The 23,000-nt window shown below is 39.1% G+C and overlaps 1 protein-coding gene across 3 annotated transcripts in view; it reads right to left on the bottom strand.

The window, feature by feature from the left end:
• Nucleotides 1-6,839: 6,839 nt before the first annotated feature.
• RBM27 (RNA binding motif protein 27) overlaps nt 6,840-23,000 on the bottom strand; it is a 50,305-nt gene continuing 34,144 nt past the window's right edge. The window contains exons 20-23 of one of the 3 annotated variants that reach the window (XR_006283125.1): nt 22,459-22,569; nt 16,814-21,235; nt 13,507-13,599; nt 6,840-8,885 (exon numbers count right to left, since the gene is read on the bottom strand). Coding sequence is in view for 2 of the 3 variants with exons in the window: in XM_043520209.1 (XP_043376144.1) it covers nt 21,149-21,235; nt 22,459-22,569 (198 nt within the window). In the remaining variant the exon portion in view is untranslated. Of the gene's footprint in view, nt 8,886-13,506; nt 13,600-16,475; nt 21,236-22,458; nt 22,570-23,000 lie in introns of those variants that run through there. The other 2 variants (XM_043520209.1, XM_038413115.2) reach the window with 2 other exon arrangements.

Genomic DNA, 23,000 nt, shown 5'->3' with positions numbered 1-23,000 from the left:
ATTACCCCAAAATAAATGAATAAATAAATCACACCGGCTGCTATGTCAGAGTCTGGGGAACGTAAGTAGTCGCTGGCCAAAGTGCGTGTACCGTTAGTTGCACTGCCACAGCAAATGCCATGTATGATATCAGTGCTGACAAACCAAAGCTTCCTGCACCACTCACTATGTTTTATTAAGGAACAGAATCTGCTAGGCCGTGTAGCTGGCAGTGGCTGCTGAACGCGCACCTCTGAATTCCCTTTTCTGCTCCCAAGTCGCAGGCATCACACAGTGTTTTTAGAAGTTCCTTGTGTCTTCTTCTGTCAGAACATCCCTGATTCTTACCACTGTTTGTCACTCATCAAACGCACCTATCCTTTCCTTTCCTGAGCACGACAATCCCCCTGAAAGCCTAACGGTCTTAAACGACATTATATTGGGTACAGAGCTGCTTTAATGCAATGGTACCTTTCCACAGCAGCCAAAGGCTTATAGCTCATAAATAGCAGATAGGTGCTTTGGAAAAACTGCTAAGAGCATATGCCCAATTGACATTCACATCTAATGATTTTCAATGCGTCATTTGTGCCTAAATCCCTTAGGCTCTTTAGAAAAATCCCACCTCACACTCCACAATTATTTGGTCTCTTCCTCCTTGTTCCCTTCTAACATTTTGCCCAGTCAGGTTCAGACAACAGGGCTTCTGGCACCTCCCACGAGACTATTTTAGTCAGACGTCACTGTCATACACTCTTTGTCCCCGTTATTTTCACCTGTTTACCTGCTCTTCCCACCCCCACCTCCGAACACACCTATTCCTTCCCCGCCTTCGTCATGCCAGAAACTCAAATTTTGGCTTTAGATTCACAAATGAGTTTCAAGCTGGCCTTGTCAATACACCAGTATACTTGCATACAGCCTTTTAGTGCTTGCTTTCCCTGTCATCCTTTAGCCCAGCTGCTCTTCAATACAAGTCTGTCCTCAAAGACCAGTCCTTCCAGCACTTTCCACATGGTTGATGCAGTCCTTCCAGTTGTCAACCTGTGTTGGGGAGGTGCCCACAATTGCACCGGTTAGCCTGGATTTGTTGTACCAGTGCTGTATACAGGGAGATTAACACTTCTTCAATCTATGAGCTGTCATTTGTGCAGGCCACAGAGTAAGTGCAGGGCTTCCCTCCACTCCCATTTCTGCCTTCCAAGCTTCTCCCTCCTGTTGAATACTGTACCAGGATGACAGCACTTCTCCCCTGGCCCCCACCTTTACACACACTTTCACTTGCATTCCTCTAGCTCAGTGATTCTCAAACTAGGGGCGCCACTTGTTCAGGGAAAGCCCCTGATGGGCCGGGCTGGTTTGTTTACCTGCCATGTCCACAAGTTTGGCTGATCGCAGCTCCCACTGGCCACGGTTCGCCACTCCAGGCCAATGGGGGCTGCAGGCAGGGTGGCCAGCACGCCCCTCAGCCTGCGAGGCTTTCTGAAGCCCCCATTGGCCTGGAACGGGGGACCGTGGCCAGTGGGAGCTGTGATCGGCCGAACCTATGGACGCCGCAGGTAAAGAAACCAGCCTGGCCCGCCAGGGGCTTTCCCTGAACAAGTTGCGCCCCTAGTTTGAGAACCACTCCTCTAGTTTATAACACATATATATTGCCACTTTTTGTCCCTTGGCATTATTCCCCTGCCCTGAGTATTGATGTTACATGGGGAAGAGGTCTGTGTATATGTGTAAGGTGAAAAAATGATGTTCAGGATAGGGAAGCACAGAGGACGCTAATCCTGCATTGCTTTGTGGCTGGCTTACTGCTGCCTAGTAGCAGAGCAAGGCCTAAGGCAGCAACACATGGGTAAGTCCATCAACAACTTGATGGACGTGGGATCTAAGTGTATGTATTATATTAGATGCAGCCATTTTTCTGGAAGGGAAGAGGAATACAGACTCTGCATCTTTCAGCGCAGAGAGCTTGTGCTTACCTTCGAGTGTACTCACCTGCAGCCCCTGTTCACACGTGCTTCCCTCTTATTCTGTTTTACATGTCTCAAAGATAGCGGTCACCTAAGTAAAACAATTCTCTGGCTTGCTGGAGACCAGGAGTGGGAGTGAATAGGCCAGTGAGCACATCTTTAGAAAGAGCTCTTGAGGTTTGTCTCAAAATGTCACACCCTCAAGGGGGGCTGAGAAGAGAGGCTGCCCCCAGAGATGCTAGCATTTACACGTTGTTCTACAGGTGGTCACAAGTGAACCTGTCTTGCCAATCTTCCTCACTCCCTACATAAAATAACAGAACTATAACCTTAAACATTAACAATGCAGAAACCTCAAACTGTGTAAACTAAAGCAGTGATATGATCTTATTACTATGATCCTTGTCCCATTTCTCCCATCTTGCTGCTACTACTGGAGTTCTAGCTAAAGCTACCGGTCCTGATTCTGACCGCATTACTCATATTGAGTAGTAGTTTATTCAGAGTAGTCATGCTGAAATCAAATTGCAGAGTGAATGCGACAGTCAATCTGTGATACTGTAAACTGCAAGGAATTTTGTCTACATGGAGCCATGCACACTTATGGCAGTTTATAAATAATTCTTTTAACATAGTATTTTTAATGTAATCTTATTTTACATTTTTTGCAACAGTAATAAACTACCATAACTTATCATCATAATGCATGGCAAATTACAGTTGCATAAGCAGAATTAATTCTGGCACTTCCTAATTTTTGCTGGACTTCGCAACTGTAACATTAAATTTGTTTTTTAAAAAGCAAACAAAACAAATTCCATTAAGTGAAACCATACTGACCCGACCCCCCCCTCACCCCCCAACATGGACCATCACCAGGACTGAAACCTCTAGATCCGTAGCACAGACTTCTACCATTTGAGCTGATGGGAGTAACTGGCAGCAGTAGTAGGCAGTTATCCCCCTCTAAGGTGCTAGTCCAAACACTTTGCCAGTGAACTTCTGTTGTTCGCTGAAAGCACAGAAATGCTGAGACTTGAGTGTCCTGGATTCAATTTCAAGTTCTAGAGGGGAGTGCCCTCTAGTGGTACACACTTCTGAGCCTGTCCCTCTCAGTTCCTTTATGTCCTGTGCCTCTCCCTGCTCCTGTTATTCCCCTCCTTACCTCTGGCTCCTGCCTGGCCTCCTCTCAAATGCAGAGGGATGATAGGAAGGGAGGAGTCAGGTCGATTGCTACCTAGTCACCGGAAAGGGGAGCATGGAGAGAGTCTCTCTGTTCTTAGTTCCAGTACCTGGCACCACAGCAGCCCCAGCAGACAGCAAGAGCCATTACAGGGAAGTCCGGTTCAGTCCTTGCAGCAGCCTTGGGATGGAGCATGCTCAACGCAGTCAGTATGTTTGGGGATGGGGAGCATGCCCAGCTATTCAATCTCTTGGAAGAATTTAGTTGCCAGATTCTAACGAACTTCTGAGCATGTATGAACTGCAACTCTCAGAGGCTTAATAAATTGGCCAAACTTGGGTGGATTTTTACATGAATGGCAAAGGGCACATCCCTAGCACAGGGGTGACCACCCTGACAAATTTCAAGTCCCTGCTCCAAAGTATGGAAGTGCTAAATGAGCTTTTCAATGAAACTGTGCCAAGGATTTCTCATGTGCAAAACAGTATTTTCCTTTAACTTTTCCCAGAACAGGCAGACACCCACCATGGACAATTTCCGCCTGAATAACTTACGTTTGGCAAAGTTGTAAGCAACTGAAACCAGGGTCTTACGCTGGAAAGTGTGCGTTAACTACAGATAGCACAACCAGCTCAGCTTAAAGAGTCCCATTAGGTTTCATTTACACTTTTTCCAGTGAGGAGATACAATACTGCCTAGGTAGGAGGGCTCACTTCCATTCAATTCTTACTTCATGCATGTCCAGCTGAAAAGGGAATCTTTATGAGAACTGAACTGGCAATCATATTGCCCTGGGTAAAGATCAGAGCAGGTGTTGTTCTGATTTTGTACTAAGCATCATAAGCAGGTAGAGCTTGAAAGTTAGTTACCTTTCAATCCCACCTTCCCTCCCAATCCCAACGTGGAAAAGTTGACTGGATCTACTGGCAAGCCATTTTCTTTCTAGCCAAGTCAGAATGGTTTTGTCCACTAATTGAACTAGAAGGTGTGGACAAGGGGATGCTCTAACAAAGCCAGGATCAGCAAGTAAAAGCCAGAGACAAAAAACAAAACAAAAATCCCCCAAAACAAAAACCAAAACCTAAAAAAGACACACAGGATGAAAGCATACTCCATTTATACCCTATGTAACCCCAGTGAAGTTAGAGCAGAATTTAAGCAGGTATATTTACAGCTACTGTCCTTGACTCCATGGATTACCCATGTGTCTGAAAGTAGTGTACTCTGAATCCAGGGATCAAAGATTTGGGAATAAAGTCACATTCCTGATGATATACAGCAGGTTGACAGTGTCCCTTTAACAATATTTAAAATGAGATTCCTGCTGTGAAGATAGATATGACTAAAAACAGCAGAGGTTTTCATGTTTATCGAGTCAATGGCTTTCAGACAGAATATCCTGCTTACAAAGAAAATTGTTTTTACTGTCAGGTCTGCAAATGCAATCTGGAATCTAGAGCTGGCTGGAACATTTATGACCAAATGTCTTTGATGGACTGTGGTGTTTCAAAACCTAAATGTCTTGTGGAGATGTATCCATCTCAATGGAGTTTCGTCCAGGGGAGAATAAAAAACCTGACCATTTTGACAATTCAGTTTTTGAGATTCTGGTTTTGTTCTAATGAGGAATGAAAAACATCAAAGCCTTGACAGTTGAGAGATGGAATTGTCATCCTCCGATCAGCTCTCCTGGACTCTAGATAAAAGCTGTCTTTGTGATGACCTCTGAACCACCATGAAGTACTAGATTATCAGCATGTTCTAGCTTCAAAATTTGTTTGGGGATGCACAAGTTAGAACAGACTCCTGTTTGCTCATGTAGTTATTTGGGCTCAGTGGCAATAAAACACAGGACCTGAACACATGCAAGGAGCAGGCCTCTTGAATTAAGTGGCAGAATTTTTGCAATGTCACCTTAAAAAAATATACAACCCCCCCTAAAAAAATAAAATAGCCAACTGTGCGGTGCTATGATACTTCCAGTCCCCACTGGCAATCAGAAGTATAAAGCACTGTTTTTTATACTTTGAAATAGACAGACTCCTGGTTGCCTGGAGCTACCATGTCATCTGATAGGAAAATTGTTAAGCTTCATGCACTCATTTTAGGTTCTTTGTATTTGGGCCCTGGCAGATGCACGCTAGTTATGGAACTCTCAGAAAATATCAGCCCTTCTCCAACCTACTACACACTCAGGCAACTAAGTGAACCTTTAACAGCATTTCAGCTCACTGAGCCGAGTAAGCAGCATGCCTGGGGCAGCGTTCAGCATTTTATTTTAAAACAATACTTTTTGTAAAACACTGGGGGAGGGGGACAGAGGACTCCTATTTGAAAGCAGATTAAATACAAACAATTAAGTGGCAGCACTGACATGCGTCTTCCACAAGCAGCACTATCACTACTCGTCCAATTTTCCCCTCTTCTGCTCAAAGGGGGACTAAGAGGAGGGGCTCCTTTCCCTGGCTAGCAATGAGTTGAATATATGTAGGAGGGTGTCCCGATAGCCATACAGCACATACAACTGAAATTGGACTTCCTTAAGAAGCCTGTTTAACTAGTATGCGTCCCAGGGAACAGCATTTATCTCCAGCGACACATGGCGTCCATTGATACCACTGAATAGCAATATGTTTAGATTTGGTAAGGTTAGAGGGTGCTAATTTTGCTGGCAATGGGCAGGAAGCAGTAACAGTTCTTTATTCACGGAAAACAAAGCTCCACCTCAATTCTGTGGCCACGATTGACAGGATTAGGTCTTCTGCTTGCAGGAAAAGAACATTGCTATTGAAGCTATCCTCCATTTACTAGGAATTTCTCTTGATGGAGAAGGATGGTAGGATCCTAATTATCTGCTATCACCCTTTGTTCTTTTAGTGCCACAAAGAAGTCGTTCTGTACTAAGCACTGGTGACTACATAACAAGATAAAGAACTGAAGCTCGTTACTGCAGCAAGTCAGTTTGGACTTAAGTTACACACTATTCGAGATGCATAAAGCTTTGTGTCACTAAGAGTGAAATCAGCACAGCTGCGCCCAGGGTAAAGCAATCTGTACTCAGTCTGCGTGTTTGCGTGCATCTGTGTGCGTGCGTGCTGGGCGGGGAGAGCAGGAGAGAAGAGAGAAAGGGTAGAATCTAGAATTCACTGCATCACTGCATTCACTGCCACTGATGAGTGCTTGTCTGTCTGTGACTCGCAGCAATGAAATGAAATCATTAGTTCCAAATTAGTGTTGCATGCCTTTTCAAGAATCTGTACCTTGTACCAGGAGGCAAATACTGTATGTTCGTAAATATACTTAAGAGAACACCATTATTCACCAAAATTGCATTAAGATTTGGTAAGGAGAAGTTTCTCTGTTAGGTCAATCCTCCTGCACTCCTGTTAAAACTTCCGTTACACAATACACAAATAAAGCCAAAAAAGCCTTCAAGACCTATAACATTCAGCTTAGTATAGAAATATGATCTGTGTAATGATATAAACAAGTTCTATCCCCCTTTAATAAAATGGATTTCAATATTTGAGACTTGTTCAGTTAAAAAGCGTTCCTCAATTTTTTCCGACCTACAGATAACCCAAAGTCACTTTAAAATTTGAAACTGAAGAGTAGATGAAATTGTTTGACATATTTTTGGCCACAAGAGACCACGCAGAAGTACATTATATTGAGCTGACTCCAAATAATTTTCACATGAATTACTAAAGTGCCAGAAATGTATAATTTATTAACATTTAAATAAATCACATGGAGTAGAAGCGCTTTAAGGTTATCAGTGTGAGATGCACAGAACACCAAATTATAATTACCAAAAAAGGTTATCAAGTACAATAGACCCAATTGTGTCATAATTTTACACGAACAAGGCAAGACAAACATTGACTAGAAAAGAGGGGATCTGTCTTTTAAATACACTGAACAATCATAAATACAGTACCCGGTTTAAAAAAAAATGCACTAGTTAAAAAAAACTAAATGCCAGAACTGGTCCAGTTCATTTGGATCCACTGCTCTTCCTGACACTTTCACTGGCAGTAATTTTCCCTAGAGTCTACACCACATTATTTTTCCTCTCATGCATGAACATATGTGCAGCTTCCACAGACAGCATGTTTTCTATCAATTAGCAACCAACCAGTTTACAGTGCACAGCTAAAATAACCTATTTAGGGGGAACTTCTAACAGATCGTGAGTATTCAATGTATTGCTTCATCTGTGGTGTTTCAATCTTGTATACAAGAAATAAAGCTTGCAATGAATGGGCCACCACAAATTGTGTTAGGGTCATTCCATTTTGACAAGGTTCCTATTACTCACTTTCAATACAGTCAGATACTTAGAATGAAGACATCTCTGCAATTATTTCCATCAACTACTGATTAAGCATATGTACAATGTAAAAAAAGCATGTAACACACTGTTTTTTTCTTTATAAGATCAAAATCTAAAAGCTACCATAAAAAAAGAAAAAAGAAAAAAGTACTTTCTCCAGAAGCCACAAAGAAACTGAGAAATGGTAAAGAAAAGGGGTACCTGGAAGGCAGGCGTATAGGATGAAGGATAGCGTAGAGAAACCTTAAAGGACTCTAGGTAAATCTTGATGGAATGTTTGATTCCATGGTGGTAAAACAGGCCTAAGAAAATAATGTCAATCATTAAAGTGCAGTTTTCAAATATTCTTTGACATTTAAAAAAGTTTGAGATATGTAAAGTTGTTACAGAGGAAACATTAATAATCTCCTCCTGGAAGACTACGTCCCAAAAGTAAGTAGGACTTAATTCAAATATCTAATAAAAATCATTTTTCATTTTACCTCTTTAAAAATGTAACAATTTCATCCCTTTATGGCAACAGGATTTGTGCTATATGAACGCTGTTCCAGATTAGCTGAAGACAATTCTGTAAAAAACATTCCCCCATGTATAGTATGCATTTTACACACAAACATACACCCTAGATGTGGTCACGACCACCATGGAATAAGCAACATTCATTTTTTGCCATTTTTGATCTTCTCACCTGCTGTATGCCCTATGAATCTAGCTTCACTAGGTTTATATCACTCTAATCCTATCATTTCTTTCCCCAATCATCTTTTAAAACAAAAAAAATCACATAACCACTTTTTTCCTTCATATCTACCTAACATACATTTGATACAGGCAACTCCATGGTTTTAATCACCATACACACAATTTAAACACTCTGAAAAGATCCTACTCCCATTCCACCACAGATTTAGCTGCTTCTGCAGGGTTGCTACCCAGTGGGAAGAGTTCATTTGGTGGTGGTTGGGTGAATATCTGTGAAAACACCTGTCTTGCCAGTCTGGCTCATCCTGATGTCCCGAGGAAGGAAGCTCAATGGATATGGCCTTCGGCAATAAAGGTATGCCCCCAAAGTTGCACTGCTGGCTGTTAGCTTGAGCATTGCTACTGACTGAAGTTGTTGAAGCAAGTCTCTGGAAGAGAGGCAGACCAACAGTCATGCCTGCAGTCCAAAGTCTAGATGAAATATCATAACATTGAATTGGATCCAATATGACAGGGAAACAGTGTAGATCAGGAAGAATTAGTTTGATGTGCTCATCTGTATTGCTTTAGACTACAGGCTGCCACGACACCTACGCAAAGCTTCCGTGATCCTCACCTCTCTTTCTAGAAAGCGTGCATGCCTAGCCTGAAGTTGACTGAAGAAAGCATAGATCATCCCAGTTGGCTCCACATCTAGCAAAGGGTGCTGCCTCACAACCTGGATCAGATAAGAGCAGGGATTGAAAGTTAAAATGAGATTGGTCTGTTATGGTCAGTCCTAAACTGGGGCTAAAAAAAACCACTGCTACTTTTCCAGAGCACTGCAAGCTTTACACAGTTCAGTATCTCTTGAGATGTCAGTGCTAAACACAAAATGTTTCACATTACAGGTGTTCTAGGAATCCTGGCTGTTCAAAACTATAAAAAGAAAATCCTGTTTTGCCCTGACCTAATAGGCTTGTCCCAATTCTAGACTATATAGGAACTAATTTTTCCATCCTGTAGTGAGTGTAACACTTTAGTTACTGTATTATACAGAAGAGAACAATCACAGTTTACAGGGGAGTGATAGAGCAATAGAAACAAAACAAAATTAAAACATAGCTACTCCAAAATGTCTGTATCACACCATATTTTTATGTATTGCATTTTTTTTGGCATTTTGAGATGATCTGCAGAACATACAAACGGCAAAGCCATGAGTAATTGTTATCTCAAACTCTTTTCAGTTAGCTGCATATCACACATCCATCCATCTGGTATGTAATGCTGAAGCCTTTTGTGGTCATGACATTACTGAATTAAAGTGAAGAATCCAAAAGTTTAACATAGAATCAGAAGTATAATAAAAATGAATGTACCATTGTTGGAAGAATGCGGGTCAAAATGTCTTGTACATTTGTCAAGATTCTCCTACTTTATGCATGCAATCACAAACTAAAAATACTACATCAGCTCTTTCTATCAATACAATTTTACAAGACTTGAAAACTGCAAAAAACACAGCTAAATAAGTTTATAAACTTTCATTTTAAGCTAAGGTTAAAAAAAGGCATCAAACTCATGAAAATATTGAAAAAACATACTGAAGCACCATAGAAAAACTGAAAGATCATCATAATCCAGTTTGCTACTCAAAAGGCACATTTAAGATTAAATTGAAAATAAAATAAGCAGCCAAAGTGCTTCATATTTCCTGGATGAACATTGCTAGGGTCACAGAAGATATTGCTTTAAAATATGTTTATCTACAGATTAGCATAATCCTGTTCTATATGGTTTCCAATAAACTTTTCTGTGCTGCTCCTCCCAAGGGATACAATATACTCAAATACAGCTTGCAGATGGTGACAGATGAAGCTAGGACAATGACACTTGACAGACACAAATAAAATGGCCTGCTGACAGTGTTACTATACTTACCTATACATAAGCCTGCAAAATAAGCCAAATGGAGGGAAAGTCAAATGCAACTATGCTCATTTTCTAAGACATGCTCATGCAGTGTTGTGTGGTGGGTCAATACATTAACATAAGACACACATTACAAGGGAGACATTTACATGGTCTGATTTAATACCATTATGACGCAGTCAGACAAGTTGCCAGCTCATGCCAAGGCCCCTAGGCCTCAACTGGACACTAACCAATACATAGCTGGAAACCAGTATGGCTCACCTGTGAGTTAATATTGTTAAAATAGATGTTAAGTTTATACAAATGTGTTTAGTGTTAAGGTTTTATGAAATGCTTACAGGATGCTGCATGTAGTAATCTCACTTACAACTCGGTACCCTATGTCATAAGGTAATACTGAGTGTTTGCATTGCCTGGTCCATGCTGCAAACTTAGGTCAATGTAACTCGTTTCCTTTTCTTAGTTAATACATCTTTAGTTAATTTAAATTCATATTGCCACAGTAAAGATTTTTACCTTTAATTTCCTTTCAGAAAAAAGGACCCACCTTTGCTTAACAACGTTAGCATTCAAACACATGTAGGATTCGAAGGTCACGCCTCCTTGATATGAAGCGGGATGGAGAGGAAATTTCCCTATTACTGTTATTTGTGTTCAGGTTTAGGTGTTATCGCCTTTTGCTGGAGACAGGTTTTCTGCAAGGACTTGTCTACATAAAGTTTCGTATTTGAAAAAGATTTTGATTAATCGATTTGTGGTTGGCATCATGTCAGCTAACTTGATTCTTCACAGTGGTGTTCAAACATGACAATGTTTACAAGCCCCAAAACTGATTTGGCGTATTGGGCTCTGGCACATTGGTTTACTTTTGCAAAAGGAAGTGTTAACATTCTAAATTTTTTTTTTTTTAATTACAATGCAGCAAAAATTGGTGAGAAACTTTTAAAGTCACAAGAGACACAATTTTCACATGATCCCCGAAAATGCTTTTTCCAAAGAAGTTTGTGTTGGATATTTCAACAAAACATTTAATGCCAGATTTTTAAAAGTGCTTAGCGTTGGCCTATCACTGCTTCAGCTAAAGTAAATGGGAGTTTTACCATTGATTTTCACAGAAGTAAAATTAGGATAACGCTAAGCGCTTTTGAAAATTCATACTCTCAGCATTTCCTGTGTTCAAACTGTCCAAGAAAGCAGCCTGAGTGCAGAAGCCTCTATGTCTGTCAGGTTGGGCAGGGAATTGAGCTTTAATATGCTTTGCTAAACTCACTTCTATTGAGACTGTTCAAAAAAAATTTTATGGGAATTCACACCCCTTCCTCTGAAGCATGTAGTACTAGCCACCGCTGAAGAAAGGATACTGACTAGATTAATTATTGGCCTGACCTGATATGGCAAATATTTTGTACTGATATTCATTTCTCATCTATTTTACCCCCAAATAAACATCCTCAAAGGACTAGCCACACCAAGTATGATGAGGTGTTACCAGAAACATTTTCTAGGTGCAGAGATAGGCGACTCCAGTAGGTTTTTATGATGAATATTCACTATCATTTATTCTTCAACATCCCTTCCACCAGTATTTCACCTTGTATTATTATTGCGTCCTATTAAAACTGATGGAAAAGTCTGCAAGCACCCTATCTGTTGAGCCCTGATGGCTGTTTTTTTGGACTCTTAATACTTAGGGTGAACATACATCCCGTTTTGGCCAGGACAATTGCTTTTTTAAGCCCTATCCCGGGCTGACTTTTTTGGCAAATGGGACAATTACCCACTTTAGGCACCTAAACACCTTTAAAATACTGGCAGCAAATACAAAAGTATTCTTCTGACTAGCTTAAGCAACTTGTGATGCCACAGATGTATGAAAATGGGTTTAAGAGCAGACAGTCATAGTCAGAGTTCACGGTGCAAGTGTAAGATCTCTGTATTCTTGTGCCCTCTACAGGATAAACCTCCGACAGCCTGAATTTTTCACCAATTCTAAAACCACAAGGTTTTCAGCATGCAAAACTTAATAAATGGAAACATGAGAAATAAAGCACTACTACAAGTTACAGATGCCAATATAATTGTATCCAAAAAAATGCATCAAAACGTAACAAGTTTCAGAAGATCAGGTATAACCACCCACTTGTAAAGAGGTTTGAGCACTTTGCCTTATGTCTTATAGTGTCCAGTAACGAATTTAAGCTCCCAGGCTCATCTTTTGAAAGTGTTGTGCAGGTTTCTGTTGAGGTCTTATGGTCTCAGTAGAGACACTGGATTTATGGCTTATTACTCCAATCTGTAAGCCACTAACCCTCCTTTTTTCCCTATGTCTGCAGAGGTGTTAACAGGCCACTTCACTTTGAATGGTCTCTTAAGCGGTATGTAGACAAACCCTAGGTCGATGTAACTTATGTCGCTCAGGGGTGTGAAAGCCACTCCCCTGAGCGATGCAAGTTACATCGACTTCAAGCAGTGTCTACACTATGCTATGTTGGTGGGAGACGCTCTCCTACCAGCATAGCTTCTGCCTCTCGTTGAGCTGGAGTAATTATGCTGACAGGAGAGCACTCTGCCGTCGGCAACAGTGCAGCTGTGCTGATGTTGCGTGGTAGCACAGACCAGCCCTTAGAATATGTGTTAACTACTTATGCTAAACAAACTCTTCCACCTTTTATTTAGCTATGATACTCTACAGTTCCCAGATCTGAAGAAGAGCTCTGTATAGCTCGAAAGCTTGTCTCTCTCTCAACAGAAGTTGGTACAGTAAAAGATATTGCTTCACCCACCTTAAACTTTACAGTTTAATAGTAACTATTTCAATTGTGGTAGCACATAAAACTTGTTAAGCACTTTCCAGATAAGCATACTACAATTATTTGAATAGTTAGCACAATTCATTTTCTATATAGATATTCTCTTTAATTACAGATTTTTAAAACTGGGAATGGGCAAAAAAGGTGATGTAGGAGAAGACAGACAAGAGAACCAAGATGTATAGTGAGAAAGCACTGACCTAGCAATCAGAGACCTGGGCCTGACCCAGGCCTGCTGAGAGTGGGGGAGAAGGGGTAGAGTGAGGGCAGTGGGCTTCAGCAGTGTAGACAAGCAGCAAATTTGGGGGGGCATGACACCCAACATGTGCCCCTCCCCGATGCGTCGCCTCTGCTAGCAATACTTCTACAAAAGGCTCCTTCAACAGATGTTGGTCTCAGTGAAATACTTTATCATCACTTGTTTTCCAGATCAACCCTATGCTTTATTATGCTCTTTTGAAAAAACAAAACTTGTCAGTCATCAACTTATTTTTTATCTTCAGTATTTAATCGTTTTAATCTTTCATAAAATAGCTACAGATAAATGGTTACTATCAAAATACTAGGCTGTACTACACGCAAGACCACAATAGATGTTTAACAATTACTTACCACGTTCTACCGGTATCAAGTAGCCTAACTCCAAGACCTGAACTGGTTGGTTAACCTTCAATGGAGTGCAGAAATGTGTGTCAATGGCAGATCCTGTAGAAAGAAAAAAGAAAAAAAAACAAAACTACAATTAACCTGTTTGCATTTTGCTGTAAGTTAATTGTTCCACAGCTATAGCTTTACTGTGCAAATAGTAGTACAGCAATGTGCATGGAGGCTTTAGTGAGTTAAATACAACTGACATGCACTGTTCAGTTGGCTTCCACTCCCCACTCCAGCCTCCCATTATGAAAATCTTACAACTTACAAGACCTTCAGTTAGTTGCCACTTTTATGTCAATTTGAAGGATAGGCTGAAATCCTCCTCCCTTATTTGATAATCCGGGATACGTCTAACTACAAAGGAATTGTCATACCAGATCAGACCTATCGTGCATTAAGTGTAACATCCTGGCTCAGACAGGGGCTAACACTAGATGCTTGAGAGGAAGGTGCAACAAAAATAAACAAAAAACCCCTTCCTAATAGCTAGCAGTTCAAGATTGGTTCAAATTCTGAAGCATGAAGTTTAACATCTCTTAAAAAATTTGATAGCATTATCCATTAAAACTTTGGATATTCTTGTCAATTAATATCCAATCCCTTTTTGAATCTTGATACTTTTTTTTGTCAATGGCATCCTGTGGCAATGAGTTCCACAGTCTAATTATACATTGTGTGAAGAGTATTTCCTTTTATAGGTTTTGAATTTACCACATTTTAATTGCACTGAAAATCTCTGTTTCTATGAAATAGAGCAGAAGTTCCTGATCTAGCATCTAATACCGTTCTTTTTTATATATACACCTCTACCCAGATATAACGTGACCTGATATAACATGAATTCGGATATAACATAGTAAAGCCGCGCTCTGGGGGGCGGGGCTGCGCGCTCCAGCAGATCAGTGCATCAGCCTCCAACACGCTTCTCTGAGTGGCATGTTAAGGGTGCCGGGCTGGGGCTGAGGGGTTGGATAAGGGGAAGAGAGTCTTAGAGAGCGGTCAGGGCAAGGTGGGGGGGTTGGATGGTTTGGAGGTTCTGGGGGCAGGGGACATTGGATAGGTCGTGGGAGTCCCAGGGGGCCTGTCAAGGGGTGGAGGTGTGGATAGGGGTCGGGGCAGTCAGGGGACAGGAGGTTTGGGTAGGGGGTGGGGTCCTGGGAATTATTAGGGATGGGGAGGTCAGGTCTTGGAAGGGTGGTTGGGGTCTCTGGAGGGAGTAGTCAGGAGACAAGGAACGGGGGAATTGGAAGGGTGGTTGGGGTCTCTGGAGGGAGTAGTCAGGAGACAAGGAACGGGGGAATTGGATGGGTCAGAGTTCTGAGGGGTCAGTCAGGGGGCAGGAAGTGACAATTAACGGAAATGCTCGAGGCCAAAAGCAAGTTCGATACAACTCTGTTTCACCTATAACGCGGTAAGATTTTTTGGCTCCTAAGGACAGCGTTATATTGGGGTAGAGGTGTACTTCTCTCATGCCTCCTTTTATCTAGTCTTTTCCAAGGTAGATCCCAATCCTTTCAATCTCCTCATACAAGTTTTATGAAGCAGCTAATCATTTTTATCTCCCTTCTCTGACCACCCCCTAATTCTGAAATAGCCTTTTTAAGATTGATTCCAAGACCAAAAGGGACCATTGTTATGTTGGCTCACCTCTTATATAATACAGACCACAGAATTTCCACAGAATAATTCCTAGAGCAGATCTTTTAAAAAAGCAATCATGATTTTAAAGTGGTCAGTGATAGACAATCCACCATGTCCCTTGGTAAACTGTTCCAGTGGTTAATTGTTCTCACCGTTAATGTACATCTGAATTTGTCTAGTTTCAACTTCCAGCCATTTGATTGTGTTGTACCTTTCTCTGCCAAACTGAAGAGCCCATTACCAAGTATTTGTTACCCATGTAGATACTTACAGACTGCAATTAAATCACCCCTTATCTTTCTCTTTGTTAAGCTAAACAGATTGATCTCCTTGGGTCTATCACTATAAGGCATGTTTTTTAATCCTCTAATTATTGTTGTGGCTCTTCTCTGAACCCTCTCCAATTTTTCAACATATTTCTTGAATTGTGGACACCAGAACTGGACACAGTAGTCCAGCAGTGGTCCAAATACAGGAGGTAAAATAACCTCCCTACTTGAGATTCCCAATTATGCATCTAAGGTCACATTTGGCTCTTTTGGCCACAGCTTTGCACTGGGAGCTCACATTCAACTGGATTATCTCAGATGACCCCTCAAATCTTAAGAGTCATTGCTTCCAAGGATAGAGTCCCCCATCCTATAAATATGGCCTACATTCTTTGTTCCTAGATGAATGACCTTCCATTTGGCTGTGTTAAAATGCATATTGTGTGCTTGTGCACAGATACCCAAGTCAACCAGATTACTCTATCAATGCCTTGTCCACTTCATTATTTGCCACTCCTCAATTTTGTGAGCTTCAGTAGTGATTTTACGTTTTCTTCCAGGTCACTGATAATGTTAAACATGGGGCCAAGAACAAATCCCTGTGGGACGTGACATGAAACAACCCGCTTTATGACTATTCCTCATTTACAATTATATTTTGAGATCTAGCAGTTAGCCTGCTGTTAATCCATTTAATATGTACCATATTAATTTTATATTCTTCTAGTTTTTTTACTCAAAACATCATGCAGTACCAAATCAAATGCCTTAAAAAAGTTGCAATATATTACATCAGCCATTACTGTTAGCAACCAAACTTGTCGTCATTAAAAAAAAAGGTGGGGCAACCAGTTCTATGATCTAGACAAGACCACATCACTGAGTTATATGATGGCATAATATTCTCCCTGTTCTCTACCTCATTCTTTATCTATCCTAACTTCTTGTTGGCTAGACAAATACAAGCCTACCCAACTGAGTGAATCAACAATACATTTCTAAAAATTTTTTTTTTAAAAAGGGTGGAGAAGATGACTTAAGAACATAATTTTAGTTTAAGGAACTTCATGTTATCACATCACATACCTGGGTCAACAATGTTTATATGGGTAACAAGTATTTCTTAATACACATTTCATTAAATTACACAAGCTACAATCTGATCTTGAATATTTCAAAAGTAAAAAAAAGGAAAATCAGTTATTAGCAAGTTCTAGTTCCACCTCTGAAGAAATTCTATGCACAGAAATGCCAATCAACTCCACAGGAGTCCTGCATATAGGACAGGCATGTGGGTCTCCTAATTAGCAATGGTTGAAGTATAATGTAAAAATCTTTGAGTTAAATGCATTTACCTTCACATTTGTTCTGTTAATAGACTCCTTAATACGTCGTTTTTACCATAAAGGTTTTAAAGAATACTTTCCACCATAAGTGTAACTGCCACATACCAGTAAAAGGGCATTTCTAAAATTCAGGGGCAAGACAGCTATATTCCCATACAAAAGATCTGCAAAAACATGAGAGGAAAAAATAAGAGCCCTGAAATACACACAGGATGATTTCTATTACTTTTTCTTGCTTAGAAAACATGTTCAGTTAGTGGGTTTTGGGCAACTATTTATTCCCTATTCCAAATCGCACGCCCTAAACATTTCCATTTCAAGGCCTCTTTCCTTCAAAAGCCCTCATCTCGTAAAACAGATATTAAGAACTGCTCCAAGACTTTATATTTTAGGCAAAGGAAACAACTTCCAAAAATGAAAGACTTTTTAAAATTTCCCTTATGATACACTGCCTAAGGCCCCAATTGGGGATGGGACCCATTGTGCAGAATACTGTAAAAATACAGAAAAGCCAATTCCTGCCTTGAAGCACTCACAATCTAAATGACAGATGAAGGTAGGGTAATAGGGATACAACACACCAGTGAATGAGCATGGTGAAGAAATGACACTAGTGTTACATGTAGCATAGCTTTTTTTTTTTTTTTTTAAATTGAGACGAAGTAAAAAAGAAGAGAAAAGGTCACAGCGATTTGAATTCATTTTGTTCAGTGCACTGGCACAGGTGCATTAAAATAATTAGTTTACCCTCTAAATAAAAAGATGTGAAATGCTTTGCAGTTTTCTGCAAAACACAAATATACTCACAGTTTGCTGACCACATTATTTCTTACTGGCTCTGACAGAACTGTAATGCTCTCCACAGAGAAACTATCTTCTCTCCAGCTGCTTCAGCAATATTTGTTAACTATAAGGCAAGCAAAAGCCTGCACACACATACAGAGACACATGCGCGCACACATTTTTCAGAAGAAAAGTGATATAGCTCTTTTTGTGATGGTTGTAATTTTTTGGAATGGTTCTTCAGTTTTCCAATTTTTTAAGTTAGAGTTATTTGTAGCTTTTTCCTTTTTTAAATCTTGAACCATTCCATATTATATCTTTATTGCAAAAAGTCAACATGCATCTTAGAAATTCAGATTGTAATCAGTAAAACAAACATTACATATATGAATTTAAATGTATAAACAGTTAGAAATTCAACAATATCTCCTATTATACTATTACACAAGTTCACAATTTTGTAAAAACTATAGTACAAGTTTACTATACATCAAGAGGAACTTATATTCCTTTTCACATGATTTTGTTAAAAACTGTTGAAACGTTTTCAGCATAAATGGGCAAGTGTTTTCAAATGAATCTTTACAGCTCATGGGCTTTGTTATGCTCAAGAACTTAATTTGATGATAAAGAAATGAAGAATAATTCTTCATACCAAAGTTTAATGTTTAGCAATATACAGTTGTATGGTCTGTAAACTAGGCTTTAGTTTGGTAACATTTTATTTTAAATTTCCTATACATAAGTTGCTCGGTATGCATATATAGATATAGTACTGATTATGAATTAAGTCAACTGTACTTTCTGAAAGTGTACATTATAATTTCATAATAAAAATAAAATGTTACCATAATAAAAAATAAAATGTGCATTCTCTGTTACCTACTTAAAAATAAACAATTTAGTATTACCTACTAAGCCGTAAAATACAACACAGGGAGATCCTCTAGCTTTGGCAAAATGAAGGTCACTTTCAAACAGCTTTCCCACTCCTTAAATACCAGAATTTAATCAATTACTGTTATGCTGCTCAGTTATACTCCCAATAATATAATAGCATGTTTTTAATACACAAGCTAAGTTCAGAGGCACAACTCACTTTTGTGCTTCAATGCTTAGAAATCATGTTTGGGATGTCACTTGAGGATGTATGTAAGGCTACCAATGTGCATACCAAAGAAAATGTTATATAAATCTCTCCAAGGCCCATTAAATAAATCTTCCACCCTTGCCTCTTGCCTATCTCACCCAACTAAAAAAGCCAATACATATGAGCAAGGGCAAAAGTGTCTCTCAACAAAGTGTGCCAATAAGGTGTGTCCTTTTAGAGCTAAAACCATATGAAAAGGAAACCCCATTCTGTTTAACTGTGTCAAAGGCTACTGAAATTTCTCTTACAGCTTCATTCATTCACTGTAATCTTCAGTTTCCAAATACAAAAATACAACAATTCTTATTGAAATCTATACGCTGGTAGTTTTAGTACACAAAAAGCAAAATATTTACAAAATTATACAATTAAGAAAAAACTCTGTACAAAAAAATATATATAAATCCTTTGTTCCCTCTATCATTTTTTAAACCGTCAGGACTCAAACATTTGCTGTAATGGATCTTTCAAAATATACACTGAGCCACAGACATTAAGAAAATATTAGAGATGGTGGGAGAAGAGCAAGGATTATTCTTCTAGGTTCAAAGTATTAATGTTTTTTCATCATTCCTTCATATACTTAATTGAAACTCAGCATTAGTAGGAACGCAGTATTTAACTACAAAATGGAAGTCTTAATATGAAGGGGGAAAATACTGAAGGACATATTCCCTTCAACTGATACCGAAACTTAAAATGATAAAGTTTTGGTTTCTTTTACGTATTACCACAGCAAAAGGATACTCAAATGGAGAGGAAGAGTACATGGGGCAACCTGAAAGAACGTGACTTCAAGTAACTAGCTATGTTCAGCATAAATTAAAATTTCTGGTACATGCTGTATTTATTTTGAATCAGGAACCAATTGCCAAATACTCTGGTGTGCTAAATATCTGAAAGCAATATACGATTTCTAAAGCCAAGAATGTATGCATTTGGTACATGTATATAACAAAGCTGTTTAGTATCCCAGCAGTTGGTAAGAGTATGTTTGCTTTGCTCCTTCAAACTGACATTCAGAACGCAAAGACACTATTTTACATGGCTACTTATATAACAGATAACTCCTACTGTACAAAGTGTACAGTACAGATGCATACAGAGTGAAGGAAAAAGCCTACTGGATAATGTATTTATGCTCACGAACAGCAAGACCCACATAACAGAGTTATGAAGATCTATAGCTCTCAAGGGTCTAAACTTATTAGCCCCATTTCTACCACAATCACCATCATTTCTTTTTTGGTGTTTTTTTTTGTTTTAAAGTGGTATAAAGAAAGGCAATTGAAAATTTCATAGTGTCTGTCTTTCCTGCTTTTAAACTAAACTGCACTTTAAGATATAAATACAAATAGTTTTCCTAAAGTGAGTTTTAAACACTAGTCTTAAGAATTGCATCACTTAAAGTGCTGGTTTAGTATAGTAGGATATTGACCTTCCATGGGCCAAAAAAACAACAAAACTTGCTCTGAACACTGTATGGGTTTGGCCTGAATATTAATAAAAGTGACAGACCTAGTCACATTGCAGAGGTGGGAGAAGAGGATTCTCATGGTTGATTGTTTTAGAACTCTATACAGTTTAACAGGATAGACATTTATCAATACTGACAATGCAATAAATCAACAGCCTGGATTAAGCTTGAACCTTGTATCCAAACTGTAGGAAGGAACTGACACTGACAGTGAAAGAATGGAAACAATATGCTAATGACCCAGATATCAGTGTCACTGCTAATGTTTCACAGTGAAACAGGATTTAAAGCAATTTACAGTGAACTAGTATCAGGCAGTATCATACTAATACCCTGTTAAAGTATGCAAGAGGAAACAGAAGACAAAACACTAGAATGAAAAAAAGTTCGGGTCTTCTACACTGAAGTTGTGTGTGGCTCTCCAGACAGGTCTTGAAGCAAAAAATGAATTCAGACAAATATTTCCTATAATAGTTGACTTCACATGTAATAAAATGCTACCCTTTTTGAGTTAGCAAAGATGAAGCAATTGACATTTAATGAAAATGTGTCTGCAGCTCTCTCCTGCAACCTTATATTACTAAATAAAACCTGTAACATCTTTTCTTTTATATCTAATAAATCAGAGCATTAAAAAACAAGATAATATAGGTGATGTGAAAAAAGGGTTTGACAATATTGATAAGTTTCTTCTTTATAGGAGGACTACCACCATTGATGATCTTTTTAACTCTGTAAAAAGTCATTGGGCAAAGCTTTGGCTGACCAAGTATCAGACATGTTCAGATCACAAACTTGTTCTCACTTGAAATCTACTGTGTGTTTTGAAAAGAAAGTAAAATAAAACTTTTTGGCTCATCAACTTTCTTAAATAAATTTTTAAAAGTTGTAGTTCAAACTATATTCCTAAAAATATACAATTCCAAATCAAGTTTCATCTTCTCCAAGAACGGGATTCATCTTCATCTTCATCATCATCGTCATCATCTTCGTGCAAAAATAAATCTGAGGTTTCAGTCTCCTGGATGAAGACAAAATTGTAGTCTGGTTTTAGAGATGACACACCAATGCACTTCTATATGCAAGAGGCAACATACTATATAAAGCAGCAGCATATTATTTTAGGGTTGGGTTTACACAATGGCTTCTAGATACTATTTCAAAGGATTCATCATACAATGTGCATACACAATACGTTGGCTCTAAAAGAAGGAGCTGTGTCCCCTCAATGGCACCAGCATGTTGGAAAAATAGCAGCATCTTTTTCATTTAAGTGAAATAAAATTCTTTACTAAGGGGAGAATAATTTGCAACATTCCTATTAAGTTCTGGTTAATAATATGTCAATATCCCTCCATGTCAAGGGACAGAAACGATTACCCAACTTAAACATTGCTTGGTTCAGGATGGCATGTGATCCGAGGAAACAATACACAGTTTAAACTTAAAGATTATACACTTTGCACATTTTTGTTGCTCTAAAGGTGTTTTGCACCATCTGGCCAGGATTAATACAAAATTTATCATCTAGTACTAATAATTAAAACTACTACTTTCACCTTCTTACTACACTGATTCTAGTAAATATGGGATTGTTAATGTTAAATTATAGTCTCCTGCAAATATCTAGTAGTTTACAAGTCAAAGGGATAATCTTATCTTGATATGTGAATAATTATTTCTACCAAAATTTATAAAGAATACTATCTTGCCCCCATCACAAAGGGGGAAAAATGGTAGGAAGAAAACAACCACCAGTCCACAAATCAAATACTATGCTGCTTCTGAGCAGTCTTTATTAACTGTAGTTGGTTCTCAGAAATGAGTATTTTCCTTTGCAGACCAGGCTAAGGCAAGTTTGTTTATCCAGCAATCATTTATAAGTGCCCAAATCAGGGGGGAAAAAAAATAAAAATAAAAATCAGGTACTAGAAATGAAGCAATTTACCCTATATCAGAACTGCTCATGTGTACTTTTAACAATCAGCACACAGAGAACTCAAATGTTTGGTCCTGATAGTTTATACAAGTATGCACATTTTACTCAAAAATACACATTGCTCTCTTAAGGATGCATGCGCATCCAAGTAAGGTTTCAACATTTCTATCTTGTAAGAATTACTGTGAACTTTTCCACAATATCTTCGGACAACTTCCACAGCAAACAGAGAGAAAACATTCTACACAACCAAAAATCCCTACACTGCTAGGAATTCTGTGAAAACAGATAAGCTACTACAGTACCTCTTCCTTGGACTCCTCTTCCTCAATTTCTGTGGACACAGAAGGTACCTTAGGTTTGTGCCATGATATCTGTAATCTTCGGTCTTTGAATCTTGATCCCTGGTTAGCAGCCTAGGTTTTATTTTAGATGTGTTTTTAAAGGGAATTAAAAACATATGGTTCATAAGAGTAAAGAAACAAGGTAACCAATAATGAGCTAGGTACTTTAATCAGAAGAGGTTATCCCCTTAAGAAGTGTCACCGTACACTTCCCAAATCTATGCTACACAACTACCTCCCCCAACTCCCACAAGGGTATTTCTGAGCAGCAACTTCAACAAAGCTCCTAACTGGCTGAGTCACTGTATGCACATTGGCATTCTGGGAATAGCAACAGGGCTCAAAGATTGCCTGGCTGGAAGACTCCAGCATTGAAGCTCTGTCAATACCGAGTTCACCTACCATTTAACTAATGGCAACAAATATTCTCACTATCTGTTCCAGACTGGTATGGAACAAAGCACCCCAAAGAAAGTTCAACTAGTATATTGTATGAAAGAGTA

Source organism: Dermochelys coriacea, chromosome 8 (assembly GCF_009764565.3).
Source record: "Dermochelys coriacea isolate rDerCor1 chromosome 8, rDerCor1.pri.v4, whole genome shotgun sequence".
Classification (NCBI taxonomy): domain Eukaryota; kingdom Metazoa; phylum Chordata; order Testudines; family Dermochelyidae; genus Dermochelys; species Dermochelys coriacea.
The sequence above is the reverse complement of the archived record's forward strand: the minus strand, read 5'-3'. Positions and strand labels throughout refer to the sequence as shown.